Consider the following 20,866-nt stretch of genomic DNA (forward strand, 5'->3'; position numbering starts at 1 on the left):
TCATAGGCGCTCTATGGTCCACCTGACAATACCCTTTGGGATTTGTGTATTGTGTCTCATATCAAGGCTAAAGACCCAGGGAGATGCTGACTTCTGGTTTGTTCATACTACGATTCATCAAATTTGAATAATATGCCAGTTTATTGGATATACGTATCTCATTATTTTGTGTTCTAATACACCCTGGTAAATGGTTTCTGTTTAAATCAATTTTATTGAGCAAGAGCTGTGAGATACCTATTTAAACAACTGAACCTTCTCATTTACACACTACCTTATGTTGGCACAGTCACCTGCCGTTCAGGACCTGTCAGACAAGTTTTAAGGAAGTCACTTTTTCTTCTTTGTTATTTAAGGATTGTCCAAGCCTTGGGATCAAAATTGTTGAAGAGCGTTCGTGTAATAATCAAGTATTCACTACATCAAAATCAAAGGTGATTGCAACGAAGGAACATACAGCCAAATCATTCTCCCAGGTATGCTTATATTACTCTTTCATTGCTCAGGGTAGAATTATGACAGGTTGAAGAGATCAGATCATTAAAAAATAACATTGAAGTTTTGACTAGGAAAGATCTTTCAGTAAATGTTTAATTTTGCAGTATGGGAATTTTTACATTAGCAGAATTAATTTATTGAAGCAGGATTTGGTTGTAACTGATTAAAAAGTTACTGGATCATGTTAATTGCTTTTGTTCTATATTATTCTGTGTGATGTGGTATATATTCATTGATAAGTGTTTTGATACAAAATATTTATTTGGTTCCTAAGTATATATTTGGCTACTATATATTTGCCAACATTTCAAAATAATTTAAAGGGACAATTTGCCTCTGAGCCATTGCATCTAAGAACATCATGTGCAGCAGTTTATAATAATTGCACTACATAGTCAAGCCTGATATATTTATTGAACTTAGTTTAGAATTTGTTTGTATTTTAGATGTTCCTCTGCAATAAATATTGGTCTCAGAGAATAGGAACAAAGGAGGAGGTATAGAGTGTATATGATATCATAAAATATGATGATTTGTATTGTGTGAATGGTCAAGGTTGATGGGCCCCGTTCCCAAGTTTTAAATATTTGTCCCTGGATTTTAGAGACATAGGACAATTATGCTTTTTTATATTTTTGTGACTTGAGTGGTTACATACAATGGCCTTTAAATTGTTAATATTTTACAACTAAACCACAAAGTCTTTAGTGGTTCGGTATTTTAAAACATTATATGTAAATAAATCAGGTTACACCTATTTCTAAAATTTATTTTTAGAAATTAAATTGTAAGTTGAAATTACTTGTAATTTATGCAAGCTCATTGGCTTACAATACTTGTCCTTCTAGTTTTGTGTTTAATAATTAGTCATGATGAAGCAATTTCTAATGAGACTATGTAGATTGTAAGCTATCAAACATATTTTGTAAAACACTAATTGTAAAACACTTCATGGTAAGCTGGCACTATATACAAATGTTAAATCAGCAATCCCACAAAGTTTTTTTCTTAAATAACAAGTAAAGTACGTTTAAGCATACATCTGATTTGTCTTATCTGTCCTCCTACAAACCATTATTTCTAGAGATGTTTACTGACCCCAGTGTTCTGGTTGTGGTGTTGGTTTTGGATCTGGATTAACTTTATGTTTTGGTTTTGGATCCCGATTGTTTTTTTCTAAAATCCATATTTTTTTTCTAAAATCACATATTTTTGCTTTTCATTTCCCCTACATTATTATTAACCTCAATAACACTAATTTCAGGTCATTTGCAGTCAATTTTGACCACATAACAGGTCACAATAAAATTTTTCATTTCACTTTCAAACAAAGACTGCAGCGATCTGGCTGGATACTAAGCGACAGAGCAATGACACAAACACACGGCAGTTCATAGCACATCTAGGAAACATTGCCACACACACAGCAGTGGCAGAAAAGAAGATGGAAGTATCCTTGGATCATGAAATCAGTTATGGTTCATTTGATCGCTCCACCCATTCCTTGGATAACTGTGGCAATTCTACAGCTAATACATGGCGACGAGCATTGACTTCCCGCTGGGATGCGTGCTTTTATCAGACCCAGAACAATCCAGGGTGCCAGACAATGCACTAAAAAGAGCCATTGTAATTCCCAGCAAAAAGCAAGTTTATCACTGAGCTTCGAATCAGCCTCAATTCACAAAAAATATAATATAGTTGTCCACTTGTTTAATACTGATGAAACAGCAGCAAAGTGGAAGGTAACACATATACAAGTCTATTTAGACATCCATGCTTACATTCCTTCTGCAAGCAACATTGTTCTTTGTTAATAAAACTGTTGTCTTTATACCGTTCAAAAAAATTAAACATAATCCTCCAGCATTCTTTGGATGTTAATAGTTGACAGTAGGATCAGAAGGAGTTACAGCAGAGGTGTCACTAATTCTGGTCAATTCTTATACAGTAGACAAGAACAGATGTCAAAATTCTGTGCTGAGTCATCTGCATCATCAATGGGTGTCTAAGATTTTTGCAAAGCACATAACAGTAAATAGCACATGTATGTAACTTTGGAACACAGAGGTAGGAAAAGTGGTGCAAGATGGAATTTCCTTTGGGCCCTTCTACCCACCCTTATGTTGGATCTTAGAAAGGACATGCACACTTTTACAAACTAAGCACTACAGCGACAAAGAGTGCCTCTTTTGAGGCTGATGTCCTTGGTTTGTTTGGGCCCACAAAATAAGGTAACAAAGGGCTAAAGCCACCTAAGATAACAGTGCTATTAATGGACTTTACTGTGGCAAGATGTTGTTGTCATCATCCTCAGCCTCATCCTCACCAGTTTGTACATCATCCTCACACATTATTAATTCATCACCGCTGGAATCCACCATTACAGAAGTCTCAGTATTTTGATGAAAGGCCTCCCTCGTGGAAATTGAAGTTCATTTTTATGAACATCAACTTTTCAACATTTTGAGGAAATAGCCTCCTACACCGATCTCTGGCAAGGATCCCTGTGCTGAAAATGCTTTCCGAGTACACACTGGAGGGTGGGCAGCTTAGGCAGTGCAAAGCGAGTTGCTACATGGTTCTCAAAATTCCCTTTTTTTCCTCCCAGTATGTAAAGGGACTGTCTGGTGTGTCTATTTCTAAGGTGACGTTAAAATAATCCTCCACCATCCTTTGTATGTTGATAGTAGGGTCAGGTGGAGTTACTGCAGAGGTGTCACATTTTTTGGTCAATTCTTTTAGACCAGACCAGATGTCAAAATGTTGTGCTGAGTCATATGCATCATCCTTGGGTCTCTTGGGACAGCTAAGTTTTTTCTTAGCAGCAGTTGACTGAGAAGCTGAAGGAGGAGACACAATCCTGTCACGTAACACTTGAGCTGTCATCTTGCTCCTTGCATCTCTTCAGATCTGGGTCAGTTGGAAACAAAGAGAAGACACAGCTCTTAAACCTAGGATCAAGCACAGTCTCCAAAATGTACTGATCCGAATTCAAGATTTTGATAAGTCTTGGATCCTGGCGAAGCAAATAAAGTACTAGAACTACAAGTCCGACATACTTAGCGTAATTGCTTTGTTTAATCTCCTCCTTCAGTTTCTCAAGCTGCTTTTCCAAAAGTCTAATTAAGGGAATCCCTTGACTCAAGCTAGCAGTGTCTGAACTCACTTGAGAGGTGACTACTTCGAATGGTTTCAGCACCTTGCACAACACAGAAACTATTCTCCACTGCGCTTGAATACAATACATCCCCCCTTCTTTCGCAATGTCATGGCTTGTAGAGTAAGCGTGAATGGCTTTTCGCTGTTCCTCCATCCGCAGAAGCATATACAGTATATGGTGGAATTCAACCTTGTCACCACCTCATGTTTCAGTTGCTGGCAGGGCAAATTAAATGGCACTTGTAGCTGCTGCAATCTCCTACATGCTGTTGCCGAATGCTGGAAATGTCCAGATATTTTACGGGCCACAGACAGTATCTCTTGCACGTCCCTGTCTTTTTAAAAAGCTCTGGACTGCACCACCAACTTTATTCTTTGAGCAAAACAGGGAATTTGATATAATTCACATAGCTGTAATGCTCTCACAATATTAGCGGCGTTATCAGAAATTACATATCCTGAGGAGATTCCAATAAGCCATGTTGCAATGACACCCCTTCGTTTTTGTAACAGATTGTCAGCAGTATGCCTCTTAGTGAAGCCAGTTATACACAGAGTAGCCTGCCTCTGAGAAATGTGACATACTTGGGTACATAGTGCTACTGTTCCTGCTGGTGAAGGCGAATCACCAACCCACTGGGCTGTCACAGTCATATAATCTTTAGTTTGCCCAGTTCCACTTGTCTACATATCTGTGGTTAAGTGTACATTGGGTAGAATGGCACTCTGGTAGAGGTAAGAAATAGCCTTTCTAGTAAAATGGTGTTGTGATGGAATTTGGTAACGGGGACACAAGACCTCAAGTAATTGTCTAAAACCAGCTGCATTAATAGTGGATCTTGGACGCAGATCTAATACTAGCATTGGCACCATGGCGTCAGTGATCCGCTTTGCGACTGGCTGACAGCTTTCATACTTGCTTCCTCTTGCAAAGGATTGTTTAAGAGTCAATTGTTGTAAACTACTAGTATTCTTCTTCTTGGTCTGCTTCTGGGATGAATATTCACCCCCAGCAGCAGCAGCAGCAACAGCAGTGGGATTAACGCTCAACAATTCTTCTGAGGAATCCAGGATAGTGGAGGAGTCATCTAGCCTTAGCAAATGGGTGCAGGACTAACTCCGATCGCTGAGAATATTGATGAAGACGGTGTTGTGGGGGTAGATTGCAGGTGTCAGGATCTAGCTGAGAGAAGGGACCAAGCTCATCTCTTATCACGTGCAAGAAGTGCTTCCACTGGTGCAGGACTTACACAAACAACATCATCCTCATCAACATCCTCATTAGCGCCCTCATCAGCTACACAAATATCCCCTTCATCCTGTTGCAATTCCAAAGTGGCATCCTCAATTTGTGTATCACCGGCTACACTTGGGCTGTTTATGCACACATCTGCAGAAATGCTGAAAGGGTCCATCTTTATGGGTACACTACCAGAAAGGTCAGATTTACACATAGCACTTGTGGATAGACTCTCCACAGAGATTTTTGTCATTTCTGAATCTGAGCATACATTTTCCTCTAATGCCTTACTGTTTTCTTCTAGCTCGGCTTTTACACATAAAAGTATTTGGACACCACTTTTGGAGTCCGAATGACAAGGTCTTGCTTTGTCATGACTGACCTTACAAGAAGATGCCTCAGTGACAGTTGCAGAACTAGCACTCATAGAGAAAGGGGAATGCCTGATTCTTTCCTTGCCACTACATATGTAGAATGGCATGTTGGCAATTTTATTTTTTTCTGCTGATAACTTTGACTACAGGTCTTTTTGTCTTGACCAAGGTAAAAGTTTTTTTTTTTTACATTTTTGTTTCCCTGACTTAAAAGCACTGTGCACTTTAACATAGGCTTTAGCAGATGACGTAGAGGTATTACTATCATCATGACTGGTGCCAGCAGCTACTTGGTGCTCCTGGTCTTCTGTGAACTGCTGTGAATCCATTTTGATAACACAGTACAATGTGACTGCAGATTAAGAACAACACTGCCACCCCTATTATTTATATTTCAGCAATAACAGTTAGCAATGGAGCAATGAACCTCTCCTCTTTGTGTGTTGACAATAAAGCACAGTACAATGTGACTGCAGATTTAGAAGACCAAGCCTGCCAGACCTATTATTTCTATTTCAGCAATGACAATTATCAATGGGGCAATGGAGCTCTCCTGAATGTCACTGGAGACTTTGAAGAACATTGTTACCCCTCTTCTTTCTTCTCTACCTATGACGCTGCCCAACTGTACTAGAGACTGCCAAGAACTGTGCTACCCCTTCTGTGTCCCTCTGTGAAATGACGCTGGATCGCCATGGAGAGCGGTACTTATACAATCCCAAACTCCCGAGATCCGACGGTGTAACAATGACGTTTTGCCTCGTTTTCAATTCCAAGGACACGCGAAAGTACTGAGCCGGCTCGGTTCGGTACTCGGATCTGCTAAGTTCAGGTGTGTTCGGTTCTTGGGGAACCGTGCTTGAGCATCTCTAATTATTTCTGGAGGGCAAACAATTATGGCTGTCAATCGCACACATAGACTCAGCTGGTCACTACATCATGTGCCTTGTGGCCGTGGTTGCAATGGTAGTCACATGGCACTTTGGAAACTGTGCAGAATTATAAACCATTAATGACAGACTGAAGAAAAAAAACAAGGAAAAGTTACATTGCTTTACTTTCCTTAATGAATCAGACCCTAAATGTTTTAATTTGATGTAATATGACTTAAAAAGCATCCATAACCTATTACAATTTGAGATACTGCAACATGTAGACCCACATCTTTGTAAACCAACTATCCTCAGTTCTGTCATTTGATTGATCAAACCTTGTTACTACTGCATTGTGACATCACTAGGCAGGAAGACTTAGGGAAAGCAAAGGATAGCTTAATCAGCCTTGCTAGCTTGCTCTAACGGGCAAACTGGCTTTAATAGCAATTATATTTATATTTAATAATAATAATAAAAAAACAAAAAAAATTAAGCGCTGTATATATCATTTATTAGATCCATATAAAACATTAAAAAATGCATTTCTGTTTCTCCAACAAGTTTCTCAAGTGTGATATAAAGAAACAGAAAAAACACAATAATAGTGCACCACTTTTGTACAAATAGTGTCCAAAATCTTTAATAATGTAACTTTCTCTCTTGAAAGGTGCTCAGTCAGGACCAAACTTTCCAAATGTGATAATCCCCCTAGAGTTGGAAAACTTACTAGGCGTCTTCTTTAAATTTTGCTTTTAAGATCATTTTATTGATGTTTGTGAAACTAGTTTCCAAATGTGCTGCCCCCTAGTGTTATAAAACTTACTAGCAGTTTTCTTTTACTGTTACTTCTGTGTAATACTTTTTATCCATTGTAGTTTTTTTAGTGGACTCCTCCCTTAGGGGTGAGGTCCCCCTTAGTCCCTCATAATGCAGCAATCATAAACTGTATAATGTAAAACAAAATAAGAAGCATCTGGCGTAGTATAGTTATTAGATATCTTCAAAAGTTTTTTTTACTAATGCAATAAATACACTCACATTTTTTTAAGCGAAAAACATAAAATTTATATGAGCAGGTACACCTACCGGAAAAGATGAGTTAACAAGCATAGTGTATCGCAGATCTTTCTTAGTTTGCCCTGGGGTAATAAATACACTGGAAGGTTCTTCCAATCTTAGGTGTTGTTAAAAGCCAGTAAGGCTTTCAAAAAAATCTCTCTTACTTTATTATTGTTATATGTGTTAAACTGGTGTATGGTTTATTTAAGATTTAGGCTGCAGTTGATAGTGGAGTGCTGTAGGAACTTCTTTGTTTGAATTTATATTTAATATTTGCATGAAAGCAACTTATGGTTGAATCTCCCAAAAATTTATTTTATTTACTGTTTTTGGCAAAAGTAAAAGTGGAAAAACAAGACGTTATTCCCAGTAAACCCAATGCATCACACATATGTGATCATTGAGGTACAAAATGTCAATAATCATTAAGGGGTTAATAGAGGAGTAGCAGATTTTCACATAGAGATAATTAATCTCTATGGAGAAATGCAGGTTGAATGCACACTGCCAAATTATAGATATAAATATGCCTTTGTGGAAGCACTAATGGCATATACATGTAGAAGTGATGCGAGGACCAGGCGGCTGTTTAATGTTCAACCATTCGTAAAAATCATTATAGAGCCACCGGTCCTCGCACATTGCCACCTTGGATAGAGTGTGAGATACTCAAGGGGACAGAGTGTGAGATGCTCAAGGGGGACAGAGTGTGAGATGTTCAAGGGGACAGAGTGTGAGATGCTCAAGGGGGACAGAGTGTGAGATGCTCAAGGGGACAGAGTGTGAGATGCTCAAGGGGGACAGAGTGTGAGATGTTCAAGGGGGACAGAGTGTGAGATGTTCAAGGGGGACAGAGTGTGAGATTTTCAAGGGGGACAGAGTGTGAGATTTTCAAGGGGGACAGAGTGTGAGATGCTCAAGGGGGACAGAGTGTGAGATGTTCAAGGGGAACAGAGTGTGAGATGCTCAAGGGGAACAGAGTGTGAGATGTTCAAGGGTGGACAGAGTGTGAGATGTTGAAGGGGGACAGAGTGTGAGATGCTCAAGGGGAACAGAGTGTGAGATGTTGAAGGGGGACAGAGTATGAGATGCTCAAGGCGGACAGAGTGTGAGATGCTCAAGGGGGACAGAGTGTAAGATGCTCAAGGGGGACAGAGTGTGAGATGCTCAAGGGGGACACAGAGTGAGATACTCAATGGGGACACAGAGTGAGATGCTCAAGGGGGAAACAGAGTGAGATGCTTAATGGGGACACAGAGTGAGATGATGAAGGGGGACACAGAGTGAGATGATGAAGGGGGACACAGAGTCTGAGATGGTGAAGGGGGACACAGAATGTGAGATGGTGAAGGGGGACACAGAGTGATTTGATGAAGGGGATACATAGTGATTTGATGAAGGGGACACAGAGTGATATGGTGAAGGGGACACAGAGTGATATGGTAAAGGGGCATAGTGGTATGATGAAGGGGCACAATGTGATGGTGAAGGGGCCTAAATACATCTTACGTTATTTTGACCCAACTACTTAAAAAACGGGACTACCAGGTATTTATTTTGGCTTAGGGGTGCTTAGGGGTGGCTTAGGGGTGCCTTGGAAAAATTATGGTGACCCTAAGGGTGCCTCGAACTGAGAAAGTTTGGGAACCACTGGTGATAGAACCTCTTGCAAGTATCCAGGTATAGTTCATATAAAGAGAAAATATTGCAATAATTTTAGATTACAGAGTGATGTGTACAATCTGCAATATATATATATATATATATATATATACAGGTACTCCTCACTTAACGACCTACCCATTTATCGACCACTCAGATTTACGACCAGGTTTTACGACCGGCACCCTGCCACTCATCAACAGGGGAAATTAGTGCGCTAATGACCTCTGCCCTTGCGATGGGGTGTAGCCACACCCTTACTACCTGCGTAGTGCAGGAATCAAACCACACTAACAGAATACTTCCCGAAACCTACACCTAGGACCTCTACTCATACACCTACAGGTCCTTAGATATCCTTGTTGTGATCTCCCTGGGCCCTCTTTGTTATAATTGTTGCTGTTTGTACAGCTTTACTGTACACATGTTCATTTTCTGTTATGCAGAGTTATGCAAAGTAAAGCAAACTTATCAAAATACAGTTTTCTTTAGTCCAATTCTTTATTCAGAATCAATTTAAATGATTGCAATACAAGTAGGTGCATATTACAGTGCTGTACTCACTAAGTGACCAATTCGCTTAATGACCTGGTCGTAGGAACAGAACTAGGTCAGTAAGTGAGGAGTACCTGTGTATATACATACAAACATATATATATATATATATATATATATATATATATATATATATATATGTATATATCATGGCACTCATATATTATTAATTTGAGGCATGCATCATTTATATTATATTATGTTGTATATTAATATACAGTAAGATACTGACTAAAGACAGTAGATGGCAGTCACGTTACATCTAATATACATGATGGTATGCTATCCATAGTGCCACTTTCTTACTAGATTACCTTCTTGTACAGTGATGGGCCGATACACTTCAGGAGCGCATGTTGCGGCCCTCTAATCTTTAAAAGGGCCACACATTACCCTTAATTTCAGAAATAAACTAAAACAATATTTTTAATCAAAGAAAGAGACACCAATCTGTATTAAAATGTCAGCAGACATTTAAACAAGTGTTACACGCTATAACAAACAAATCTGACATTAAAGCAGGAAGGAGCTGGAGGCCTTAGGTGAAGGCTTGGTGGGCCAGTCACTGTTCTAGTAAGACAAACGGTTATACAGATCACCATGTTACTATTTCTTGCTCTGTATGTTGGATGGACATTGCTATAATGCTAATTACCTTATATTTGCAGACGCATTTTTGTTTGTAAGACTCCCCTAATTTTGGATTCGCTTTACCCTATTAAGATCTACATCTTGCAACATGTTGTAAAAAGTGATCGTTTGAAATATTTCATATATATTTGAAAGTGTCTCCTTCATTTCATTATTTAATTACATTGTTAGTTACTGTCAAAACATATGTATTATAGTAACTAATTAATTAAATAATATCATTATATTATTACATGTAAATATATGCATTCTGTATATATTGTGTGCTATATGTGTGTGTATAACTATATTCACAATCATGATCTTATTTTATTTTATTTAGGATGTCTGAATCAGAGGCGCCAATGAAATCTTACAGACCGATCACAATAGCTGTCATCAGTGTGACCATCTTAATTATTCTGGCAGCTATTATTTCCTCCATTGTTATTGCGATTGTACTTGGTAAGATTGTGTATAACAAAACCAGTGATTCTGGTTATTATATATTATACATATTGGTATCTACATACAGTGAACCTGTTAATGACATGGGGTACTTTCAAGCTTCATGACCAGATGGTTTTGACATTGCTAAGTGCTGGTTAAACTAGAATAACTTTTTTATTTTATTTACTAGGATATCAAAGAGAGTGTTATATAATTGTGTTTATTCTCATGACAGACAGGAGGTCTGAATAGACTTTGGGGAGTGCTAGAAATATATTTTATTATTTTATACCACCTGTTTGTTAAAACAGGTGCTGAAATAACTTCTCCATTTACAGCTAAAACCTTAAGACCTAGCAGCTTTCAGTTCTGAAGGAAGGACCGGTGTTCACATGATCACTATGAGCAGGGCCGGTGCTAGGGTCCTTGGCGCCCTAGGCGCACTGTCAAAATCACACCACACATTAAAACTAGCAATGATACCACACCTTAAAACTATCATTGATATCGCACATTAAAAATACCATTGATAACGTACACTAAAACTAACAATGAAACCGCACGCTAAAACTAGCAATGATACCGCGCTCTAAAACTAGCAATGATACCGCACATTAAAAATACCATTGATAATGCACATTAAAACTAGCAATGATACCGCACATTAAAACTAACATAAAAAATAGACATTGATAACATAACGCCAATTTTGACTATATATATATATATATATATATATATATATATATATATGTACTACAATTTTATTACATTTTTATTCAAAATTGCTAATAAGTGTGTTGATGCATTTGGGGGTGTGGCTATGCATACAGACAAAACAAACCTGCACTGTTGTGTACACCATTGAACGGTCACCAAAAATTAGGATTGTCCCACTAGAATCACAACATTTCACAGACTCTGCTGCTCTCTCCTACCTGTTCTTCTCACTTTCACCACCTGTGCTGCAGGTTTCTTTAGTTGCGACTTGTCTGGAACCTGGAATGTTGGGGGCCCTATTTGGAAAAAAATATGGGTACATTTAGAAAATTACAGCCAGCCCCGGCGTTAAATCATTACTACCCACGATTAATAATTAGGCCTTCCTCCAACCCCAACATTAAAATAATAGTATTCACATTTAATAAATAAACCTATTTCCCTCCCTACAAACAGCCCCAGCAATAAATTAATAGTATTTACATTTCAGAAATATACCTATTTCCTGAACCCGTCACTGCCATTAAATAATGCATAGGCACATTTAATAAAGAGACCTCATTCTCCCCAAACTCACCCCCACATTCAGTAGCGCCCAAACCACCCCATCTTAAATTAATAGTCCCCACTATTGTGCCTCTCTCCCTCCCTTTTTCCTGATACTGTGCCTTTCTCCCCCCCTTTTTCCTTCATACTGTGGCTCTCTCCCCCCCTTTTTCCTTCATACTGTGCCTCTCTCCCCCCTTTTTCCTCAATCTGTGCCTCTCTCCACCCTTTTTCCTCAATCTGTGCCTCTCTCCCCCCTTTTTCCTCAATCTGTGCCTCTCTCCCCCCTTTTTCCTCAATCTGTGCCTCTCTCCCCCCTTTTTCCTCAATCTGTGCCTCTCTCCCCCCTTTTTTCTCATGCTGTGCCTCTCACCCTTTTTTCTCATACTGTGCATCTCTCCCCCCCTTTTCCCTTACTGTGCCTCTCTACTTCCCATTTTCCTTACTGTGCCTCTCCCCCCTTTTCCCTTACTGTGCCTCTCTCCCCCCTTTTCCCTTACTGTGCCTCTCTCCTCCCCTTTTCCCTTACTGTGCCTCTCTCCTCCCCTTTGCCCTTACTGTGCCTCTCTCCTTCCCATTTTCCTTACTGTGCCTCTCTCCTTCCCATTTTCCTTACTGTGCCTCTCTCCTTCCCATTTTTCTTACTGTGCCTCTCTCCTTCCCATTTTCCTTACTGTGCCTCTCTCCTTCCCATTTTCCTTACTGTGCCTCTTTCCTTCCCATTTTCCTTACTGTGCCTTTCTTCTTTCCTTTTTCGTCATAGTGTGCCTTTCTGCTTTATTCCCTTTTTTTACTTACCTTTTTATTAGTTTCTTTCTTTTCTTCTCTTCTGTCTTCTTGCTTCCTCTCTGCGTTGCTCTTCACTGAATGACAGGCGTGACTTGATGACGTCACGCCTGTCATTCAATGTTAACAGAGCAGAGAGAAATGACGCCGGCGCCGCGAATAGGTGAGTTATTCTCCATTTTCTTTTTTTTTGCTACCCTGCTCCCCCCACCAACGAAGAGGAGCAGCCCCGACACCGCCCGCAACCCCCCCCCCCTTCCCGCCGCAAAAAAATAAAAAATAAAAATCACGGGCAGTGCTGTCATACAGCAGCAGAAAGATTAGATCATACGGGCGACGGGGGGGTCCGCGGAGTAAGGGGGGCCCGGAGCGGATGCTGTCAGTTGCTGTGACAGCTGGCGAGTTAATGCAGGCGGCGGGGGCCCTCGGAGAGAGGGGTCCTGGGGCACATGCCCCCTGTGCCCCCCCCCCTTAATCCGGCTATGGCCGGGCCTGACTATGAGTTACTGGATGTAGAAGTACCGCATCCTGTATGTACTCCACTGCATTGTGTTGAACACTCTGCAGCTGCGATTGTGCAGTCATGAACTATTGATGACAGTTTTTGCCCATCTTTCTGCAATCTCAGACTGTCAATCACAGCCATGCTCCAAGTGCGCAACCATGTGATATGAAAACACAGGCATAAATCTACAGAATATATAAAATGAATTGGATGTAATCAAAAGTTCATCTCATTATGATGATGATCATCATCATCATTATTTATTTATATAGCGCCACTAATTCCGCAGCGCTGTACAGAGAACTCACATCAGTCCCTGCCCCATTGGGGCTTACAGTCTAAATTCCCTAACACACACACATAGACTAGGGTCAATTTGTTAGCAGCCAATTAACTTATCAGTATGTTTTTGGAGTGTGGGTGGAAACCGCAGCACCCAGAGAAAACTTTCACAAACACGGGGAGAACATAAAAACTCCACACAGATAAGGGTATGGTCGGGAATTGAACTCATGACCCCAGTGCTGTAAGGCAGAAGTGCTAACCACTAAGCCACTGTGCTGCCACCATCGATGATGATGATGATGATGATGATGATCTCATTGAGTCCAAATTATATCTAAATAACCCATTGTAATATTTAGAATCCACTGTTCCTCGTAGTCTAGTCCATCTTCAATGGGTCACAAAATCTGCAAATAAGAAATAAGGAATGTACAATAATGAAGTAAATAATGATGATCCTAAGCCCAATTAAAATATATCTAGATAAGAAATTTGCTCATAGATGCCCCCGCAGATGATTTACCTAATATGTATATATCTATGTTTTTCTTGCCATTAGGATCACTAGAATAAAATGTATTGCTTGTTTATAAACAAGCTTATTTTCAATTTATTCTGAATATATTTAGTATATTCAGAAAAAATATGGCTGTAACGTATTCTTTAAATATTTTAAATTAGTAAAGAAGATGGACCCATCATAGAAAAATAGCAGTTTGCTGTGCTTTCCAGTGCTCTGATTAACGGCAACTTCAGACATTTAAAACAGCAGAGTCTTCTGGTCCAATTGGGTGTTATGTGATTGGATATGACCCAGAAAATGATTCATGAAACTAACACACATTCAGAGACGGCCTCTTTGGCCAAGGTGTCCCTGCTGCGTATATTCTATCCAGATGCTGGGGGGGGGGGGAAATAACCAGCTTTTTTCTCAGTGTGATGATCTCAACTATTTAATCTAAGCACTTTGGGGTAACAGTGCTATCAAGTGGATAAGCTACTATGTTTTACATTTAATGCTATCACCATGAAAAGTTAGCTATATTCATTTTTTTGTGATTCTGTTTGAAAAATGGACCCTTTAATATTCAAAGCAAGATCTTAAAAAAAGTTTAAAGTTTTAGTTTTACTTTTATTCCTTTAATACACACTCTGCCTCCAGTCTGCATCCTTTCTATGCATAGCTCTAGAATGTATCAAACACATCACATGACCATCATGCTGCTTATTTACTTAAATGTATCTAAGCCAACACCAGCCCCAGGCTGGAAAGCTGTAAGGTGCAAACCAAACAACAGTAAATGTTGTTTTATTTATAGTATGTATTTATAAGCGGTTATAGAGCAGACTACGGTGCTTTTCTATACTGCGTTCACCTGAATCTTAATGTCAGCACTCACAGTACTAACTTTAATTGCTCAACGGACCCTATAGACATCTGGCTACATTTTTGGTACATCAAGAACTTAAAGCTAGTACCATTACAATGAGAGCCTCATACTAAGGACCAATATTGCTGTGTTTGTTTCGCAAACCTCAGTTTGCTCTATAACATATTTGAATATGTTTTCTTACTGCTTCTAATCACAAGGTACTGCCAAGAATTCACAGGATTGCCCCATCCTAATTAAAGTCATTTAATGAACATTGTTGTGTTACATAGATATTTACATTTATCTTACGTGTTTACAATTAATTTCGTTTATTGTTATTATTACTTTTTCCCTGTTTGCAGGAAAAAATGGTTCAGCGCCCACGTCTACTCCTCATTACTTTAAAGGATCATTCAGAATAACTAACTTAATCTACAATGACAATTACAGAAGAAGCAGTAGTGTTGAATATATAACACTATCAGATCAAATTGAAAGAATTGTAAGTATAAATTAATTTATAATTATCTATTGATTTGTATGAAAGTGTTCACTTCTTCAATTGCGGGTATGGACACAGTTGATCAAGTAGTATCATTCTGCTGGCAAATGCCAGGCTGAACCACATCTCTCTAACAGTGCTCAATTATTAGTGATGTACAAAGCTAAGCAGGGCAACATGGGTAATGAGTTACACTATGGTTTGTTATTTGATTGTCATATGTTTTGGTTATGTTTAAAATGTACTAATTTGTTCTACCTTGTACTGTCGTAGCTTAAAGCATCATTTGAAAACTCAATTTTCAAGAGCCAATACGATATGTCCAAAGTGATCAGCTTTAGGTAAGCCATATTACACCACATTTCCAAACTGTTAAACATAAACTAAAGCTTAAACACATCATACGTTGGAGTTGGTCAATTTTATATATATATTTTTTCTAATTATCTTTATTATATCAGTGTAAAAAATATACATAAACAAAAATAAATGACAAAGTTACAGCCACTGTAATAATATAAATATATAGTAATATAAAAAAATATTTACATCTATACAATAAGAAAAATAGGAAAATAAGTTTTCAAGTCAAAGATACTGCTAGGTTTTGTTTTTGACTTTTGTGAGCAGAAGGGTAAAATATAGGGAAATGGAGGGGAGGGGAGATAAAGGGGGTGCTATGATAGGTGCACAAGGATGGGGTGATCTGATAGGATGCAGATGACATTATTAGACATAGATTAGACCAAACCAGAAAAGGTTTGTGATAGGCTGGGAGTAATTTCATGTTACTGACTGACTGCAAGGAAAGTCTTCTTCCAGTTCTTAGTAATCTGATATTTAGCTGCATTATATATCTGCATTAAGAGCCTCTCCAAAAGGTTTCAAAGGTCTATTCAGTAAAATCACTAAGGGATCATGTGGGATTTGAGCATCAGTAATTTTGTCAAACGGGTTTTAAGTATTGGTTCAAATGTGAAGAAAAGGTCCCACATTTCCACAATTTTTTTAGCACAAATTTGAAGAGTTGGGGAAAACATTAAGGATTTTGGCAGGAACAAGATACCACTTCAAGTATATCTTGTATTAATTCTCCCAAATGGTTATATTAATGGATACCTTTGCTGTTCTCTGTTCGATAATCAACCATTCCTCACTGTCCAAGGATACCCCCAGATCCCTCTGCCATACCTACACGTATGGTTTAAGAAAATGAAAATCTACGACTAATACTGTATGATATAGGACAGAGATTTTATCATTCCTACTGATGGAATAGATTCATAAGCACTAAAATATTGTTAAATGACAAAGGCTACTGATTGCGGTTGTAAAAAAACTTAGAATTTGCAAATAATGAAAATGCTAGGAGTGCGGTATCAAGAGTTGTTTGTGCATTGCTGCAAAAGAAAGCACAGCAAATTCCCCAAACTAGGCAAAAGAAACTTACTGGTTCAAATGAGCAAATTTAGTAGTTTAACCTGATGGAAATAACAAATGTCTCCAAATCGGTAAAAGGGGGATTGCTAATCTGAACGCTTCAAATTAATATTAACTCTATCTCAGATCAAAAGTGTAAATTGAATGGTGGTCACCACTTAAGCTGAGGCTGGCCTGTGAAACCTTGTTAGCCATAGGAGAGAGCTCAAACTATTGTCTTGTAGAATGGGGTCTTTGATATCCATCCATTTTTTTACATTTAAAATGCAAGGATGTAACATGACTCAATTATATAGCTCAATAATAATCATGAAATATAGGAAGCCCTAAGCCCCTTTTATTTATTTGGTTTCACTAATTTTGCTCTTCTGATTCCTTTCCCCCACCCCTCCCAAGTAAATTTGTTACAGCGTATTTGTAAAAATGCTAATGCTGTGTTGGGAATATGCTCTGCACAATATAACAATATAGGCAAAAGGGTATTTTTAATTGTTTTGATTCTTTCAAACAAAGAAATATAAAAAGAGACCCATTTAGTCAAGTCTTCATTAATAGAATTTAGTAAAGGAGTGTAATATGTGTGATAAAATTGGGAATAGTTATTGGTATGGCTAAGGACTGGGGCCAGTGGCGGATCCAAGGGGGGGGGTGATCGGGGCGATCGCCCCCCCCCTAGCAGGGGCTTGTTTAAAACACAATCAGAGCAGCCGGGCAGCACATTGTCACTGCCGAGTGGACCTGCACATATTGTGCAGCCGCCGGCAGCCTTGAAGTCAAAAAGGGGGTGGGGCCTAAATCGTCCCCCCTAAATCGCCCCGGGTATGATACTTTTCTAGATCCGCCCCTGACTGGGGCTTCACTGTGCTTGTGCCATACCCAATCATGTTAGGAAGAGACCTCCACTCTGCTCTTTTGAGTGAGGTGACCTGGTATTGACAGGCTCTCCTCACCTCTGGGTCTGTATTTCTGGGGTCACCATACAAATTTAAAGTTTATCTCTAAACCATTTTGTACTTGTTGGGGGTGATGGAGCGCACGATTGTTTGTCATGACCGTGGTGGAGGAATTGATATACAGTGCCTGAATAGGTTGTAAGGATGCCATTTAAAAAAACCTTTTCTTTCAGGGGCAAAACACAAATGGTCAAGATATACAACCTTTCTTTGCACCTAACTCCAAAATGATAGAGGAAAGCTTCAAATTGTTGATGTGGTGAATAAGGTTTATAGTTCTCCTAGTGTTTTCCAAAGCTTGCCTCATGTGGACAAAACCCACTTTTTCCATGTCAATCAAACTATTCAGTAGGATATTAAGAATTAGAAGGAGGTTACAGTAGTCAAGACTAGAGATTATAAGAGAATGAATAAGAGTTTTGGTGGCATCTGTGGTGGCAAAGGGCCATATCTTGAATATATTCTGGAGGTAGAAAGTAGCAGGATATTGAGAGGGACAGAATGTGAGGTTTGAAGAGGAGGGAGATGTCCAGAATGACCCCAAGGCATCGGACTTGAGGGACAGAAAGGAGAGTAGTATTATTAACAACAACAGAGAAAGAGAGAGGGAGGGGGGAGAGCCCAGGGGGGAGGAAGGAGAGCCCTGGAAGGGGGGAAGACAATTAGTTCAGTCCTGCAAATATTTTAGTTTAAGAGAGTTTAGCAAAGCGCTCGGGCATTCATGATGAAATGGCTGAGAGACAGCAGTAGACACGAAGGGAATAGGAGAGTTCAGGGGATGAAAGATAGATTTGGTTATCATCAGCATAGAGGTGGTACTGGAGACCAAAGGAGTGGATGAGGACACCAAGGGAGGAGGTGTAGAGGGAGAAGAGCAGGGGGCCAATAACAGAACCTTGGGCAACTCCGACAGGTAAGGGAAGAGGGGGATGTGGAGTTATGTGTAGATAATAAAAAAGAGTGGTTGGTGAGGTAAGAGGCAAACCAGGAGAGGACAACAGAGGCCTATAGATTTGAGAGTTTGCAAAAGGAGGGAGTGGTCAACGATATCAAAGGCAGCAGAGAGATTGAGAAAGATAAGAAGGGAGAAGTGTCCTTTAGATTTAGTGTAGAAAAGGTCATTAGTGACCTTAGTGAGGGCAGTTTCGCTTTAGTTGAGGGGGTAAAAACCAGATTGGAGTGGGTCCCCCTTCTGTACTAGCTTGTGTAAAAAAAAAAATGTTTTTCTGCTATCTCTACATGGATGTCCCAGCTCTACCTAAAGCTCAACATATCCAAAACAGAACTTTTAATTTTTCCTCCTGCCAGAGTCATCACATCCTCTCAAATCTCCCTACCTGTCAATAAGACCACAGTTTCCTCAGTCTCCCAAGCTCACTGCCTTAGAGTCACACTTGACTCCGCAATCTGCTTTATTCCTCACATTCAGACTCTCTCCCAGTCCTGTCGACTCCACCTTAAAAACATTGCCAGAAAACTCCCTTTTCTTACCCAACATGCTACCAAAACTCTTATATTGATTCTCTTATCATCTCTCGTCTTGACTACTGCAACCTCCTGCTATCTGGCATTCCCAACACCCATATATCCCCACTTCAATCCATCCTACATGCTGCTTCAAGACTGATCTTCCTCTCTCACCCCTCCACTCTGTTGCACTACTTTGCAAAGCCATACATTGATCCCCTGGGCCTGAGTCATAAAGGAGAGCAAAGCATAAAAAAGGAGTAACTTTGCACCTTGGCAAAACCATGTTGCATTGGAGGGGGAAGTAAATTTATAGTTGGGGTAGGGCATGCCCTAGATCAATTTGATATTTCAGTGTAAAAATAAAGCTATCAAGTATTTGTGTGCTACATGAAAAAGCAGCCAGTATTTAACCTATATGCAAAATAATAAACTAATTTACACCCCTTTTATTGTAACATGGTTTGTCTAGGATCAAATTTACTCCTTTTTTTTGCCTTGCTCTCCTAAATGACTCAGGCCCTCTGTGTCCTCTAAGTATCTAATTCAAATTACATCTCAAATCTTAGATCTACCTTTGACCTACACCTTGTCTTGTCTCTGGTAACCACCTCTCACTCCCACCAAGAAGACTTCTCCCATGCTGCTCCCCACTTATGGAGTTCCCTGCCACCTGCCATGCCCGATCAGGCTTTCCTACAGCCTTTAAATCTTTAGATACTCTCTGAAAACCCATCTCTTTTTGGGGAGCTTACTTCATCCCCAATAACATTATTCACACTAATGCACCCTCACAACTGTCCCAATCTCAACTCCTCTCTCCTCCTTCCTCCCTCTCCCTTCACGTTCCCCACTGAAATTTCCTGTGTTAGGCTTTTGTTAAATTGTGACTACACTTAAAAATGCTTAAATCATGGGGTAAAAGCCATTTCAACATGGTTTAGGGCTTGATAAATATTCCCCTATGTCAGTAATGTGTACGTGGCACAAGAAAGGTTTCAGCTATGCTTATTGTACTGTAGGCTATGAAGAAATAATGAAAATACTTAGTATAAGCCTTTCGGAAATTGTTATTTACTGGGTGGTTCTAATATTTTACACTTGCCCTTTACATGGATTGAATGCTTTTTTCTTTTTTTTTTCTTAATTGTCATTCCATTGCAATATAATCTGGTAGAGGTCATGTGTGGATTGCCTCATTATGTTTAGTGTTCCTCTGTAAGACATTTTAAGGTTTGCCTGAGGCTGAGAAGTGCATTTACAATGACATTTGTTTCCCTGGAGGAAAGGAGGAAGGAATCCTGTTGTTCAACAATTTTCAGACTGACACAGATCTGTCTTTCTGTTCTGAACATTCTAATGAATCCATGCCTTAGCAAGAAATGAACACACAATAAGCAAAGTAGAATGACCTGCCCTTGCTTGCAGTCAGTAGGCAGGTACTGTCAGATATATATAGTTATTAAAATCAGACTAATTTAAATCAATAGGACAGGACATTATAAAAATATAACTCTGTAGCATTAGTTGACAATAAAAATAACCATTCAAATGAAATTTGTGAAGCTTCTGCAACTGTCTCCTATTTTATTATATATATGTGTAAATCATATATATATATATATATATATATATATATATATATATATATATATATATGTATATATATAAAATATATAATATTATAGTATTTGTGTAGGGCATTTCCTGACTACTTCATGTTTACAGTGTCTTTGTCTTCTGTTACTGTATGTTGTTCACATAAGTAATAATAATTTGGCTAA

The 20,866-nt window shown here is 39.1% G+C and overlaps 1 protein-coding gene across 1 annotated transcript in view; it reads left to right on the forward strand.

Moving 5' to 3' along the window:
- Positions 1–246: 246 nt before the first annotated feature.
- Positions 247–20,866, forward strand: part of LOC142144270 (transmembrane protease serine 11A-like) — a 33,980-nt gene continuing 13,360 nt past the window's right edge. The window contains exons 1-4 of the mRNA XM_075202909.1: positions 247–476; positions 10,399–10,520; positions 15,083–15,222; positions 15,496–15,563. Coding sequence (XP_075059010.1) covers positions 10,400–10,520; positions 15,083–15,222; positions 15,496–15,563 — 329 coding nt within the window. The 5' untranslated portion in view covers positions 247–476; position 10,399. The remainder of the gene's footprint in view (positions 477–10,398; positions 10,521–15,082; positions 15,223–15,495; positions 15,564–20,866) is intronic.

Source organism: Mixophyes fleayi, chromosome 1, assembly GCF_038048845.1.
Source record: "Mixophyes fleayi isolate aMixFle1 chromosome 1, aMixFle1.hap1, whole genome shotgun sequence".
In the NCBI taxonomy this organism is placed as follows: Eukaryota; Metazoa; Chordata; class Amphibia; order Anura; family Limnodynastidae; genus Mixophyes; species Mixophyes fleayi.